The 14,311-nt window shown below is 37.2% G+C and overlaps 1 protein-coding gene across 4 annotated transcripts in view; it reads right to left on the reverse strand.

The window, feature by feature from the left end:
* Positions 1-14,311, reverse strand: part of LOC131524270 (rho GTPase-activating protein 42) — a 109,362-nt gene that overhangs the window by 50,439 nt on the left and 44,612 nt on the right. For all 4 annotated transcript variants that reach the window (XM_058751231.1, XM_058751233.1, XM_058751232.1 and 1 more), the window contains exon 3: positions 10,699-10,760. In XM_058751231.1, coding sequence (XP_058607214.1) covers positions 10,699-10,760 — 62 coding nt within the window. The remainder of the gene's footprint in view (positions 1-10,698; positions 10,761-14,311) is intronic.

The following is a 14,311-nucleotide window of genomic DNA, read 5'->3' on the forward strand; positions in this document are numbered from 1 at the left end:
TAGTAGAATAAGTTGACATATACTTGCAAAGTTTCTCATAGTCAGTATGTTGTGTGTTGTGGACCCATCAAAATAAAGTGTTAGAAGATATTAAGCAGACAGTCTACTAATACTCTAATGACTGCTAGTTGACATGTAGTTGCAAAGTTACTTACTGTTAGTACAATGTCTAAAGTGGACTATCGAAATAAAGTGTTACCAAATAACATGCTAATGATAGATAGATAGATAGATAGATAGATAGATAGATAGATAGATAGATAGATAGATAGATAGATAGATAGATAGATAGATGCTACTAAAAAAACTCTTTTGATCCTGAGGTGAAATATGGCACCTTTTCATCAGATTTACTCCAGCACAGCTTTAGCACTTGGCTGCACTCACTGGAACTCAGATGAACTTCTATATAGCTGCATGTCAAACCTAAGCTCACGAAAAGAGTGCCTTTGAATGCAAATCGCGTCAAATTGAAGCTTAATGTGAGAGTGTAATAAGCTGTGAGTGGTTTAGGGCAGAATGTAAGCATAAACTCAAGATTACATGAATGAACACAGCTGAGGGCCTGTCTTCTTAATAGCCTTAATGTAAGACGGGATGTAAAAGCGTGCTTTGAGCCGTCTAAAACACAAAACAAGCTAAGAGGAACAGTGTCAAGCAAGTGAGAAAATTACTAAACAGGGTGCAGGCTGAAGATAACCACACCTGGCTAGACTGACAAAAAGGGAACCGAATTTCACTGCTTTCACAACATTATCGGCTCTGAGGACAGATTTGTTCTGGAACAGCTTCAAGAGGATTTCCCTAAAGGATATGATCACCTTTAAAAAAGCACCACAACATCAGGCCCCTGGCCTCTGAATGCCATCAGAACTCAGCGGCCTTGAACAATCTCCAACCATGCAGAGCACAAAACGCTTTCTCTCTCTTTCACACACACAAGCTTTCCATCTCTCTTTCTGCTGAGACGGCTTGCTGTCTCACACCGGGGGAATTAAACCAGACTTCTCTTTAAAACGGTGGAATTTGATAAGTCTGTGCTCCGCAATAACACACTTGGGTGGCTGACGCACACACACACACGCACTCATACACACACACGGATACTGATTTCTTCTGTGGCTTTGAGCCAAGCAAACCATCATGACGGTAATAAAACCTTCATGCCGGTCTAGCGCCAATAACCCAACTTCACCGTACAAACCGCTCCAAAACTTCCTTGAATTAGTACTGGCACCAAAATATATATTTCTGTTAATAAACCACTAAAACAGGAAGTGGCACTAATTTGAGACACATGTATCTATGAGGCAGTGAGCGAAAGCAGCCTCTTATCGCTTGGTGTCTTTTCTATTTTGGGTTGTTGATTGACTCCAGATGTGACTAGGGGACGTGGGGGGTTAGGGGGCCGAGGATTTTGTTTCAATTTCTCATCTGTGAAAGCACACGCTCGCAACGCCGCTGAGGAAATGTGATCGGGAATGCTGGGTTTGCTTCGAGTTTATTTGTGAATTCCCTCAACCATCCATTCATTCTAGATTTCATTAATATGTCAAAAAAGAATTTGGGAGTGGTGTTACAGTGTTGCAACAGTGCCAGTGGTTGCCAGGGTGTTACTATGCAATTGCCAAAGTGTTCGAAACGGTTTAGAAGGTTGATATGGGGTTGCTATGATGTTTTGGTGGGATGTGAGTGCATGCTATTTTGTTTGATAGGGTTTTCTAGCTGGACAGTTGCAAGGGCATTGCTATGCGGTTTCTAGGGTGTTCTGGGTTGTTCTAGGCTGTTCTGGATGGTTACTAAAGACCCATGATATATTCACTGCAAATTTCGGCACTCCAGTGTACTCATGTTTTTTTACTCGTGTTTGACCTCGATGGACTGAATGATGAAATGAACCTCAAAGGACTTCCACGTCAAAGCAGTCCAGAGTTCAGCGTAGATTAGCGTGCTATAGAATGTTATGGGTGGCTGGTAAGATGTTGCTAGATGATTTCAAAGGAGTTCTAGGTGCTCCTTAATGTGGTGCTAAGCTTTTGCTAGAATGTTCTGGGAGGTTGTAAAGATATCACTAATTGGTTTCTAAGGTGGTGTTATGCTTTTTCTACGGTGCTCTGGGTGGCTGGTAAGACGTTGTAAGGTGGTTTCAAGGAAGTTTCCCAAAAGCATTGTTAGATATGGTCGCAAGTTCTGTTGAACTCTATTTCTAATGAAGGAACTTGAGACCATAGTTGCTTTTGGGAAACGCACCCTTGGGTGGTTGTTAAGGCATTGCTAGTTTGGTCTATGTGGTTATTAAGATGTTGCTAGGCAGTTGATATGGCACTGACAGGTGGTTTCTAAGTGGTTCAGGGGCCAGTTGCATAAACATAGCCACTATGTTAAGACTTTGTGTTATAAGAACTAGTTTGTCCAACTAGCAGTTAGTCAGGAGGTAATCAGTCTTACTTTTCTTGTTGCTAGGCCCTTCTGGGTTGTTGCTAAGGGTATTTTCTGGTCTCTAGATATAGCATGGGGCCCCTACTTAAATGTAAATGATTATTATATTTTGGACAGTCAAGATTCTGTTTAGAGATTTATATGTTAGAGATGGAAAGATTCACCGATTTGCATCGGTGCATCTGCATAAAAGTTAACGATGCAATGATTTAATGATGCATCGATTTAAAAAAAGTGTGCATTGGGTACAATTTGGCATTTGTATCACAATGCATTGTTTCTAACATATTTGCATCAGTAAAAACTGATTTATTTATATATAATTATTAGTAGATGCACTATACTTTTATTATTTAGACAGTGACCAATAATTTATGACCAATATTTGTAGATTGATTTCTCCGCTCTAATCTGTTTCTCAAGTGTGTTCTCTCATCACCACTGCTGCGACTATGACGCATCACAAAACTACAGAGACAGAGTCGTTAAAAGTCAGAAGGCACTTAGTTTATGATTTGCTGTTTGTCTGAACCAAAGAAATAAAAGTGAACTATCTGTACCATATTGAATTGAATAGCATCATATTTTTTTTCCCCATTGCATAGAATCGCATTGTATTGAATCGAATCGAAATTGACTCACACTGCATCGTAATAGGTATCGCATCGCAAGCTACTTCATATGTATCTTGAGTGTATCGTATCGTTGGCTGTACATTGAGATGTGTATCGCATTGGCCTCAGTTACGGAGATGCACATTCCTATTGTGTGTATGGTGCAGAGGTGAAAAGACATTCACATCAAAGAAGGTGAAGCTGGTGAGTTGTTTTGAACCACTGTAACAAACTCTGAACAAACTATGATTTGGTCAGATTTAGTTTGAAATGACATTACACTTCTTTGATTTCGCCTGAAGTATTTTGGGATTTTCTGGCCTCTAGTTCAATGTAAATGATAGTTATACTTCGGGAAGTTATGATTATGTGTTTTGAGAGCGGTCTTCATGTATTTGTGCAGGTCATTGGTGCAGACCTTTGGTACAGATGTGAGTTGTTGAATTGAAGACTGACAGCTTAAAATCTGAAAGAGCATTTAGCATTCTGATCTCCGCAAGACAGAAATACTAATGAAGACATGGAAAGATAATCACAATTCTTCTCTCATTGGCACATGTCAATAGGTCAGCATTATTGACAGCATTACTGCATCACAAGGGACTGGCTTCAGTCCCACTCGACTAAAGAGAACTGACGTTTGTATGTATATACGGCTGCCTAGGACTCAGTCTGACAGGCGGAGTGCTCTCTGTTCCATGACTGATTGGGCTCAGGAGATCAAGAGCGCACTAGCAACTCTACCATGGAAAATATTTGGAAAATCTCCTTCCTCCCTTACTCATATTCCTCTGTTCAAAAATTTAAGACACAAGGTGTTGCTAGATGGAGCAATGAGTGCACTTGAAATCTCCTTTTCTTCCAGGTTGTGCTTTAATCACAAAAGTATCCCCTAAAAAAGCGCACAGCAGCCATTGCGTCCTATTAAAAAGGCTGTCTTGAAGGCCGAGGTGATGAAACACTAAGCTGCGGACAACATGAAAAAGAATGTGAATAAACTGAATAAAGTGGAAAGTTTCATTGAGCTACATTCCATGTGGTTTCTCATTAACCACGGCTGGCCCTGGATTACGGGATGTCTGATTAAGCGGTGAGCAAAGTCAATCGTCGAAAAACAAAGAATGGACAGGAGCAGCGAGCCGCACAATGTAAACAAAGATAATGGCTCTGTTTCAAAACCTAGTCTGGCTGTCTAACGCCTACGTACAACTGCCTTCAACATCAGCATCCAAAATGAAATGTAACCTCAAAAAGATTTGCAATGCTCAACCTAGGCAGCAACTCACAAATGTTCTGGCGCAAAATAAGATTATAATAGATGTTTAACCAAGAGATCTAAATAATATATATATTCAGTATTAAGAATACAAACTTCAAAACTTAATATATATATTTATCAAAACATCCTAAAGCATGACATATCCTGTTTTTGCAGGGTCCGAAATCATTTCACATGCTTTTGTGTGACTGTACCTTTAAACTTCCCCATTTGATATTCATTTAACCTCATTGCTGTCTAGGATAAAGATAATAAAGATATCTCATTTGAGATATTTTCTGTCCTGTGGGCTTCCTCCCAGACTAAATCTTCTGAGTTTCTTCTTTGCAAAGAGTGTCTTTTCAGCAAACTATGCATGAAGACTGCTAAAAAGAGATTAGATGTTTAAGATGAAGGAGAGGAAAATGAAATCAAATCCACTGAGGCTGCTATCCTCAAAAGTGTTTTGTTCTCAATAAAACTAATGCGTCTGACTGTGTGAGACCGCACAAATGAGTTTATTCCAGCCATAAATCCATAAGTTATGCATTTAGGAGTAAAGTAATAAAATGTATATATTAAAGGTCCCTTTTTAATGATATTCACCCTATTACTCACTGTCTGAAATGAAACAGACTTTGTTTTCCCCCGCATATATGGAGAGCAGAGGTCGCAGTATACAAATGAACCTCAGAGCGTCAGTCAAGACAGAGATGCACTTCTGGAAAAATAACAACAGGTCACGAAAACAAACCATTAGTCATTTTATCAAACTTCCTTTATCTTCTGACTCCAAACATTTCACAGGAACCAAACATTAAAGCTCCCAGTTGGGATCACTTACAAACACACACACACTTAAACTCTGTTTCAAAACATATGAGCTTCCATGCTGTCTACCAAGGCAAAATTCTAACTGTTATCCAACCTCTTAAGTGACAGATTAGAACACTGTTTAAAAGCAAAAATATATGATTTCTTATGCGAAGTGTTTGAATCAACTCAATTGATTTCAAAGCTTGATGTTAGCATGTTGCTAAGCTAACAACGCAATATTCTAGTTAGCTCTAAATAGTCAATTTTAAATTAGATTGAGCTATTATCAGAGTTTACATTGGCACTGAAAGAGAGTACAATTATAATCTCTAAGGACATTTTTCATCCTGGTGCATTCTGGGATTGCCTTTCCTTCCTCCTCACAACGACCTCTCTTCTCTGGTGATGTGTGCACCAGGCGGGGCAATATGACTTCCCCTCCAGAAACTACTCGCAAGAAATCGTACCAATTAGCAAATCACAATTCAATGATCCAATCAGTTCCCAGTTGACAAAATCAATTTTTTTTTTTTCAAAACGCAGTTTTACACTGATGTCACAATAGGGAAGAAAACAGAAGTTGCACTTGCAACTTATGTTTCAGCAAAATCTAGTCATTTCAAATGGAATTCATGTGATTGGGAGTTTCATGTGAGGACAAAAGATTTCCTCATGCAGATTTCACAACGGGTTAAAGCTGGTTATGTGGATGCACTGCACTGAGTATGATCCACAGAAAGTTGCCTGGTTTGAAAGTGATTTCTGTGTGAGCTGTGCTTCCTACATCGCTATACTATTGACAGTAGGTGATGAACCTTTTTGGCTGCAAAATTCTGCCAAAATCTTATGAATGTAATGCGGTTTCTTAAGAGGTAGCATGATTTTGCTGTCTATTTTCGGAACCTGCTGAGTGCACTTATCTACCTTATGTGGTCTTGGTAGGAAAAGGAAGAATGAGAGATGGAACAACATTTGTTTCTCTTTTCTCATTTCAAAAGAAATCCAAACTGGGAATTTCGCATGAGGGCAAAGGTTCACCCACACAGATTTTGCATAGATTTCAAGTGGGTCAAGTCAAGTCAAGTCACCTTTATTTATATAGCGCTTTTACAATACAGATTGTGTCAAAGCACTTAACAGTATCAAATTGGAGGACAGAGTGTCAGTAATGTATAATGATAAGATTAAACACTCAATTTTCAGTTAAAGGCATTTCATTATTGAATTCAGAGATGTCATTGTCTAGCTCAGTTTAGTTTAAATAGTATCTGTGCAATCAAATCGGCGATAATCGCTAGAAATTAAGTTTCCCCAACTGAGCAAGCCAGAGGCGACAGCGGCAAGGAACCAAAACTCCCTCTGAGACAGAATGGAGAAAAAAAACCTTGGGAGAAACCAGGCTCAGTCGGGGGGCCAGTTCTCCTCTGACCAGACGAAACCCGCAGTTCAAAAGTTTATATTTCTATTTTAATTTTGTTGAAATTTCTAACAATAGTAGTATTATGTAGTTAGGTATTTTATTATATAAGGTCACATGAATTGATGGACCTTTTTGCCCACAAAAATTTGCTAATGTGACCACATTTGTGGAATTTAGACAAAACAAAGTATCTTCAAAAGGTAGGAAGTAGGGGCACAGTGTCCAACAATGTCCTTTGGGGGGCCTGATTGAGACTCCATAGCAAATCTGCACATTGGGTCCAGAATCACTAGTGACGCGCCACAGGTATGAAGATACAGAATGAAAGGTGGAGCTACAGCACAGCTCGACTAATTTAAAAACGGATGGCCTGAATTTGTATTTGTCTGAAACTGAATGTTGCTACAGACTGCATGCATCCCTGTTGTATTATTCTTGCCATTTAGTTAGGTAGTTTAAAGCTTTAAATGAGCAGCTGGTAACTGTGTGATAATCACACACATCATTAAAGCACCATTTAAGTGAGATATTAAGCATTTTGGATTATTCTCACGTCTTTGTGGTTACGTTTTAAGGACATTTGTCTAAATGAGGCTGCATATTGCTCGAACTGTTTGCCGTTTTAACATTTAATTTAACAGGAAGGATAATAACGAAGCAATGAGAAGAAAATAAGGCCCAAGGGCTGCCTGCATCAATGACTTCATGCAAACTCTCTTCTCTCTTCCATACCGTCTCTTCTGGATGTCACTGACACGTCTGCTCTGAAACGCACACCCGCAGAAACCAAACACAATGTAAGACCAAGTCTAGCGCGCAACATGGCTATGGTCTGTGGCTGGTTTTACCATGATCCTTGCCATGAACCACACTGAAAAATTGTTGCAGAAACAATTTGCATTTAGAAATTAGTTACATCATTACAAAGAAATGGCAAGTAGCACACTAATCTAAAGATTGAACTCAAATAGTGACTCAAGTGGTGTTTTCTTGTAAAACATGCTACAATAATCTTAAAAAAAATATTTTACAGTGTACTTGTCTACTTTAATACACTGATTAAAATTACACGGCTCTTGGGCCACTTCATTCTGTTTAATCCTTATTGTATAATGACCAACTGTATAACTGACTGTTTGATTTCCTGTACTGGTCTGTTTTTTTCTTACAAAATAGCATTTTTTTATTTTTTTTATTTGGTAAAGTAGCCGTGTAAAAGCAAGATAACGCACAGTTAACTGGTCATTACCACAAAATAAACCCCAACAGGGTGATTAAACATTATTTATCTGAGAGATTCATTCTTGCTAAGACTTGCTGTTTTACCAATCAGAGTTGAAAAAGCAGGCTTTGTTTGTTTACTTGCTTTCTCATTATCAGCTCAGCTAATCATGAGGATATTATGGGGTGTTAATTTGATAACAGAAACAACAACAACAATACTTTCTTCGAACCTCTCAATAGTAGCAGGGTACCACAACAGTGATTTTTTGTTAAGGATAGTTCCTTAAAAAAAGCACTGTGGTACCATGGTGGAGTACCTAATAATCAGATGATCATGGTATGGTATACTGATATACAGTGGCCTCAAAATCTATTTGAATACTTAAGTTACAATTGTGGAATTTAGTTTGTTTTGAATTCTAACAAAATATCAAGTGGCTTTTGCAAAGTATTATTATTATTTATTATTATTATTTATTTATTTATTTTTTTGTAGATGTTGATACTGCATGATTACCAAATTCATGTATTATGACCATCCAAAGTACTTACAACAATACCATGGTAGTATATTTCCTGGATAGGGCATGTTTACTAGAAACAAAATAATGGTATTGCTATAGAATACGTCCAAAACAACGCAAATCCTGGTGCTTGGTAGGTTTGATGCCAAAGCAATGCGTGAACATGGAATTTCAATGGTACAGTACCTAATACCCAAGAAAGCAATGATGGCGGTGTAGGATCAGAATGAATCAGACAAATTTAAGATTCGATCAGAACATCAAAACATGAGGAGCCGAAATTCCAGAGAGGCCCCAATGCAACAGGATCCCTAGCTCCAGCCCGTCTGAAGAAAGCCTAACCAACAAGCCTTTTCCAGAACAGCTTGCAACATTAAGACAAAAGAATACTTATTGATAAGTCCAATGCAGGAAGTCCAATGGACTGTCTTTTCCATATGTACCAAAAATCATCTTATGAGCAACTAATGATTTCTATGCATAACTGTAAATGTAACCCACACATTAGACTATCATGTTTTAATAACATATTATGTATGTCTTTTTAATAACTATTGAATGACTTTAAGGATTTATATTCGTGTTTGGTATGTATGAGTTTGAAAAATCATGCTTTAAACGTTTCTTCCAATCAATTCTTTGTCAGATGTATCATAGTCTTGTTACAGAAACCATGTCCAAAATTATATTCTACAAGAGCATGTAAAATTCGGACCATGTGACTGATACATGATTTATGGATTGGGAGGAGAAAAGAGCTAAGATCATATCTAATTGGTCAAGACACCTATTGGGACGGGTCCAGAAGCCGAGTTTAAAAACTCAGGACACCATCAAATCTTCCTCCTCTTCATTTTGCTCTTTTCTGTTTGCTTTTGCCACCGCGTTTTGACTCTTTGAGCATGCTCTGGCCTACATCCCAGCTGCTACTTAACACCACGATGATAAGAAAAACCACCTAGTCTTGTTACCTCAATTTATTATTTAACTTTAGTTTCTTTTCTTTCTGTTGAGTTTCGTGTTCAAAAGTTAAGTTTGCCGCAAAGTGCAGCTCCGACTGCACCAAACTTCAACTAGCAACGGACTCCGAAACCATCTTCAGCCAACGCCCAACGATTGGCTTCCCAAGACATCACTACAAACGACCACTGAACTGTCAGCCAATCAGCAACCTCGGGGAACCCCCTTTCTGCAAAGACTATGACAAAAGGGAATCCCTTAACACAGAGGCAACGCAAGCAAGTAACTTCCAGAATTTTGCTGAGCTGGTGCATTTAATACAAATTTTAGCCTCATTGAGAAACTCAATATGAGGGTCAATGAAGTGATTGATGGTTGTTCAGGTCTATGCAATTGCACATATTGCTATAAACTTGGGATTTCACATTTTCATTCTCTTAAACTCATCATTTCCTCACTTTCTCTCTTTCTGCAACTTGTATGAATGTGTGTGTTCATGTGTTAGATTAGCTTATGTCTTAGGTTTATATAAATAAAGTCTTATTTATATTGAAAAGAAAAGTATCTTTTGTTTTGTGCTTACAAGTTAATGTCTTAATCTGCCGATCTGTGTTTTCACTATATTTTGGATTTTAATATCCAGTGCAGAGTTGATGTTATACGGCTCGTTCAGTGAATCGCTGGCCGAATCAGTGATCAGCCGTGAAACAGTGATTCTGTTCAAATTCCCTATAAAATCATAAATGATTCCTTTGAGCTAAATTGACCTTGTTTCCTTACATTACATATTACCTTACAGCGGGAAAACAATGTTGTATTTCTATGGTATCAGAACAAGGCCGTAACCATGTCTTGAACATTGGGGGGACCAATTTTGTATGTATATATATACACACACACACACATATATATATATATATATATATATATATATATGTGTGTGTGTGTGTGTGTGTGTGTGTGTGTGTGTGTGTATATATATATATATATATATATATATATATATATATATATATATATATATATATATATATATATATATATATATATATATAAATAATTGGGGTTGCGATAGAGGCAATTTACATTACGTGAAAATAGCATTATTTTTAGTGATATGCTATTTACACAGTGCAAAATAGCTTTAGATTCTATTTATGTTAAAATAGCAGGATATTCTGCCAATTACTTATTGCAAATAGTGGCAATTATCTGCACCTCAGCATTGTAATACATTATAAAACAGTATGCAATAACTTATTGAATGTAATTTTTTAAATTTTATTTCAAATTATTAAATAGATTGGGACAAAAGCCCTCCCTACACCTACCCTAACCGATACTTTATTTACAACTTTTTTAATAATTTCCTTCATTTTTATTAAAAAATAAATGCTTTTCTGATGTGATTTGAAATTTGAAAAGGGAGAAAAAAGTACTTACCAGCCGCCTTCTCTCCTCTTCCATGGTGTTCAGCAACTGGGAAAACTCTTTGAAGGACTGAGCTGGAGAAGAAAAACAGAGTTATTAATCCATTTGCATTTGCTGGTTAAAGTTCAGACTTATAATAATAACTTGATTCATGTGGGTCAATAGAAATGCTGTTAAGTAAATGCGGTTAGCATTGATTTATTGCCACAGCTACTTATATAAATGATTCAGCATTTAATAAGAATGCAGAATGAACAATGGACTTTATTCTTTGAATTTAAATCAATATGGAACAGTTAAGAAAGACCTTCCTCCAATTTTGGTCACCTAAAAGGTATGAAATATCTATGTTCAATAATGTATCTACAACAGACAGAGCACTTAAAGGCTTCTAGGTGCTGCTGATAGGCTTCAGGCACTAAAGTTTAATGTAAAATTAAAATTCTATATATTTCAGGCTACAAACTTTTACATTTCCTCTCATCCAAGAAATCAGCTGAAAATACCATGTTAATAATCAGTCTGGAGCAGCAGGATAATGACATCATGACAATGCATAACATAGTATAAGTTAGGGCTGCACAATGTGGTAGATAGATAGATAGATAGATAGATAGATAGATAGATAGATAGATAGATAGATAGATAGATAGATAGATAGATAGATTTATTCATAATTTATACTAACATCATGATTTTATTTCCTGCAATTAATATTTTGATATGAAAAAATACAGGAATTTTCACCAGATTACTCGAATAGCTATCTTCCACTTGAGTTTTCATAGGCCACACTCCCACTGTTTTTGACCAATTCTACTATAAAATAATAATAATAATTGTAATTTACTGATTATAATACTGGAATTATTGTCATATTACTGAATAAAAATATTAAATAAAATATGAAACAATGTAATACTGTAAAATAAATATAATTTCTTCATTTTCAAATGGTAAAGCATCAAAAGTTTATTTTGATGGACTGCTGGCAAAAAACAAAACAAAACAAAAAACAACAGTGCTGGTTTTAGAATGAAGCTTGGCTCTGTGTTCATGTCCACACATTCAGCATATTATCAGCGTCTCAGAACGGTTCGATTCACAGTAAATGAACCAAGCCATTCTCAGACGCTGAAGCACTGTATCATGAACTACTTTTTTGTTTGTAATTTCACAGCTGTAATACCATAACATGTTACTGAAGTTGGAAAGCGCCGCTTTTCTATGACGAATGTGCTGAATCTGCTGATGTATTACAATCACTAAGTGATAGAGAAGGGGAGGGGGAGGCCAGGGGAGAGCTGAGCTCTTGTGTCTCCGTTGGTTAAAAAAAAATTAGCCAATTACCATCGAGTGTTCACTTTCAACGCTGAGGAGTGTTGAGAAAAGAAACCTCGCAGGGGAAGTTAGCCTCCCTTCTGGTATATCAACCAATCATTGTAGAGACGTAAATTACGTGATACTAGGCTTGTTTGAGATGCGCCTCGCCTCGCCTGAAATGTAGGCGAGAGTAGGCGGCTGCAGTGAGGGGAGGAGTGAAATAAGCGCAGTCAAGACGGACAGTTCTGCCCTCTCAAAGTAGAACGAGATCAAACGAGATCAAAGGCAGATATCGCGTTATTCTCACTCATATGCTGTGCTGCTGATAAACATGATATAATTTCAGTTCTGTTGCTTTTATATGAATATAAATATGATGAACAAGACACTCAAAGTGCTTGCTATTTAATTCCATACGAAAGGCGTATTTATCCTCCATTTTAATTTTAATTCAAACATGTATTTTAGATTTTTATAGAAAATATGACAACAATCACATATCTCACACAGAGATCGCACTGTCAGTGTTTGGGAATATTCATGCACAATTTAAATACATAATAGCATGAAATCAGATTAAAAAAATAAAACATTTTAGAAGAGAACGCAGCATCACGGTTGTCTGAACCAATGAGCATTAATCTTTGTCGTCAGTCAGTCGTTTCCCATCATGCTTTTGATCAGCGCAGTCGGTGGAGAGCAACTGCGCGCGACTGCTCAATCCGACACAGCCGCCTCGCCGTCGCGAGAGTTTTTTGGCACACGTCAGCATGACATCAGAGCAAGGCGGACGTAACTCGGACACTTTTCTAACCGGCATGCATCTCGCGGTGATCACCGGTGATCGGTTCTGCGCAGATTTTGCTCATCTCAAACAAGCCTATTAGTTTAGGGCTGCAGCAATTCGTCGACGTCATCGATTACGTCGATTATGAAAATACATCGATTAGCATGGAATGCGTCGACGCTTCACACCTTTAGCCACGCCCAGTGCACGAGCCTGCAGTTATCCCTACTTAAGACTGTTTTTCTGCCATGTTGAACACAAAACAAGACTCTAGCAGAAGGTAAAGGCTAGCATGGCAACATCACTTCATAGAGTTGCGTTCATAGAGCATTTTATTATTATACGACCGTCAGAACCGCATATATCCGAACTTGCATTCAAAGCTGCGCTGAATGAACGGAACAGCACGGGACATCAAGTTGCCTATATAATCATGACAGGTTTAATTCACCCACAGAGACAAGAGAAGGAGAAATGATTCGTGTTCATTTGAAGATCCACTGGAGTTGCCGTCAGTGCCGTGGGCGCGATCCCGCGAGTTTTGAGACACGCGCACCAAACGCGCTCTCTGCACTCGCTAACAAAGCATTTAAAGTCACAGTTAGTCGTTTAACTGTGATGAATTGGACAAGCCTCGACTGGGCTCATTTATTTAAAAATGGGCTGTCAACTGTGATGAAACTTCCTGGTGTTATGACTCCATTTTTTATTCTGTCGCTAGTGTCCTGAATGCGGTTGTGACTTCAGCTGTTCATTCATACAGATATTCAAGCAGATGTTTTAATCTGCTGAATTAATAAAACATTTCAAGTCTCTCATCTGTAAGCAACTGCTGTCAGTCCCAAAACAGTAACTGTGAATGCAGCCATAATGTGCATTTCTATTGATTGTATCACTGCCCTGTAATTCTTTCTCTCTTTCTTTCTTATTATTATTTCTTTCTTGCTTCCTTGGTTTCTTTTTCTTTTTTTTATTAATTATTGTTATTATTTTTCTTTTTCTTCTTTTTTTATTAATTATTTTCTTTCTTTCTTTAATTTTTATTAATTATTTATTGTTATTATTATTTCTTTCTTTTTCTCTTTTCTTGTTATTATTTTCTTTCTTTGTTGTTATTTATTTTTTGTAAAGTATTAATTATGAGAAAATGTTTGAATAAATAGTAAAAGATTAATAGCAGAAGTTATTGTTACTATTTCCTGTTAGTTTAAAGAATTCATCAACTGATAAGAAAATAACAAATAGATTAATTGAAAAATAATCAATAGATTAGTCGACAATAAAAATAATCGTTAGCTGCAGCCCTATATTAGTTTGAACGTCTCCCGCTGCGCTGATAATGTACCAATTACTTACAACCTGAATTCTGGAATGTTGGGGCGTTTTTTAAATTTGAATAAAATAAAGACTAAAAGACATTCAAATCACATGAGCCAATATTTTATTCACAATAGAACATAGAGAATATAACAAATGTTTAAACGGAGAAATTTCACACTTTTATCCACTAAATGA

Source organism: Onychostoma macrolepis, chromosome 18 (genome assembly GCF_012432095.1).
Source record: "Onychostoma macrolepis isolate SWU-2019 chromosome 18, ASM1243209v1, whole genome shotgun sequence".
NCBI classification, from domain to species: Eukaryota; Metazoa; Chordata; class Actinopteri; order Cypriniformes; family Cyprinidae; genus Onychostoma; species Onychostoma macrolepis.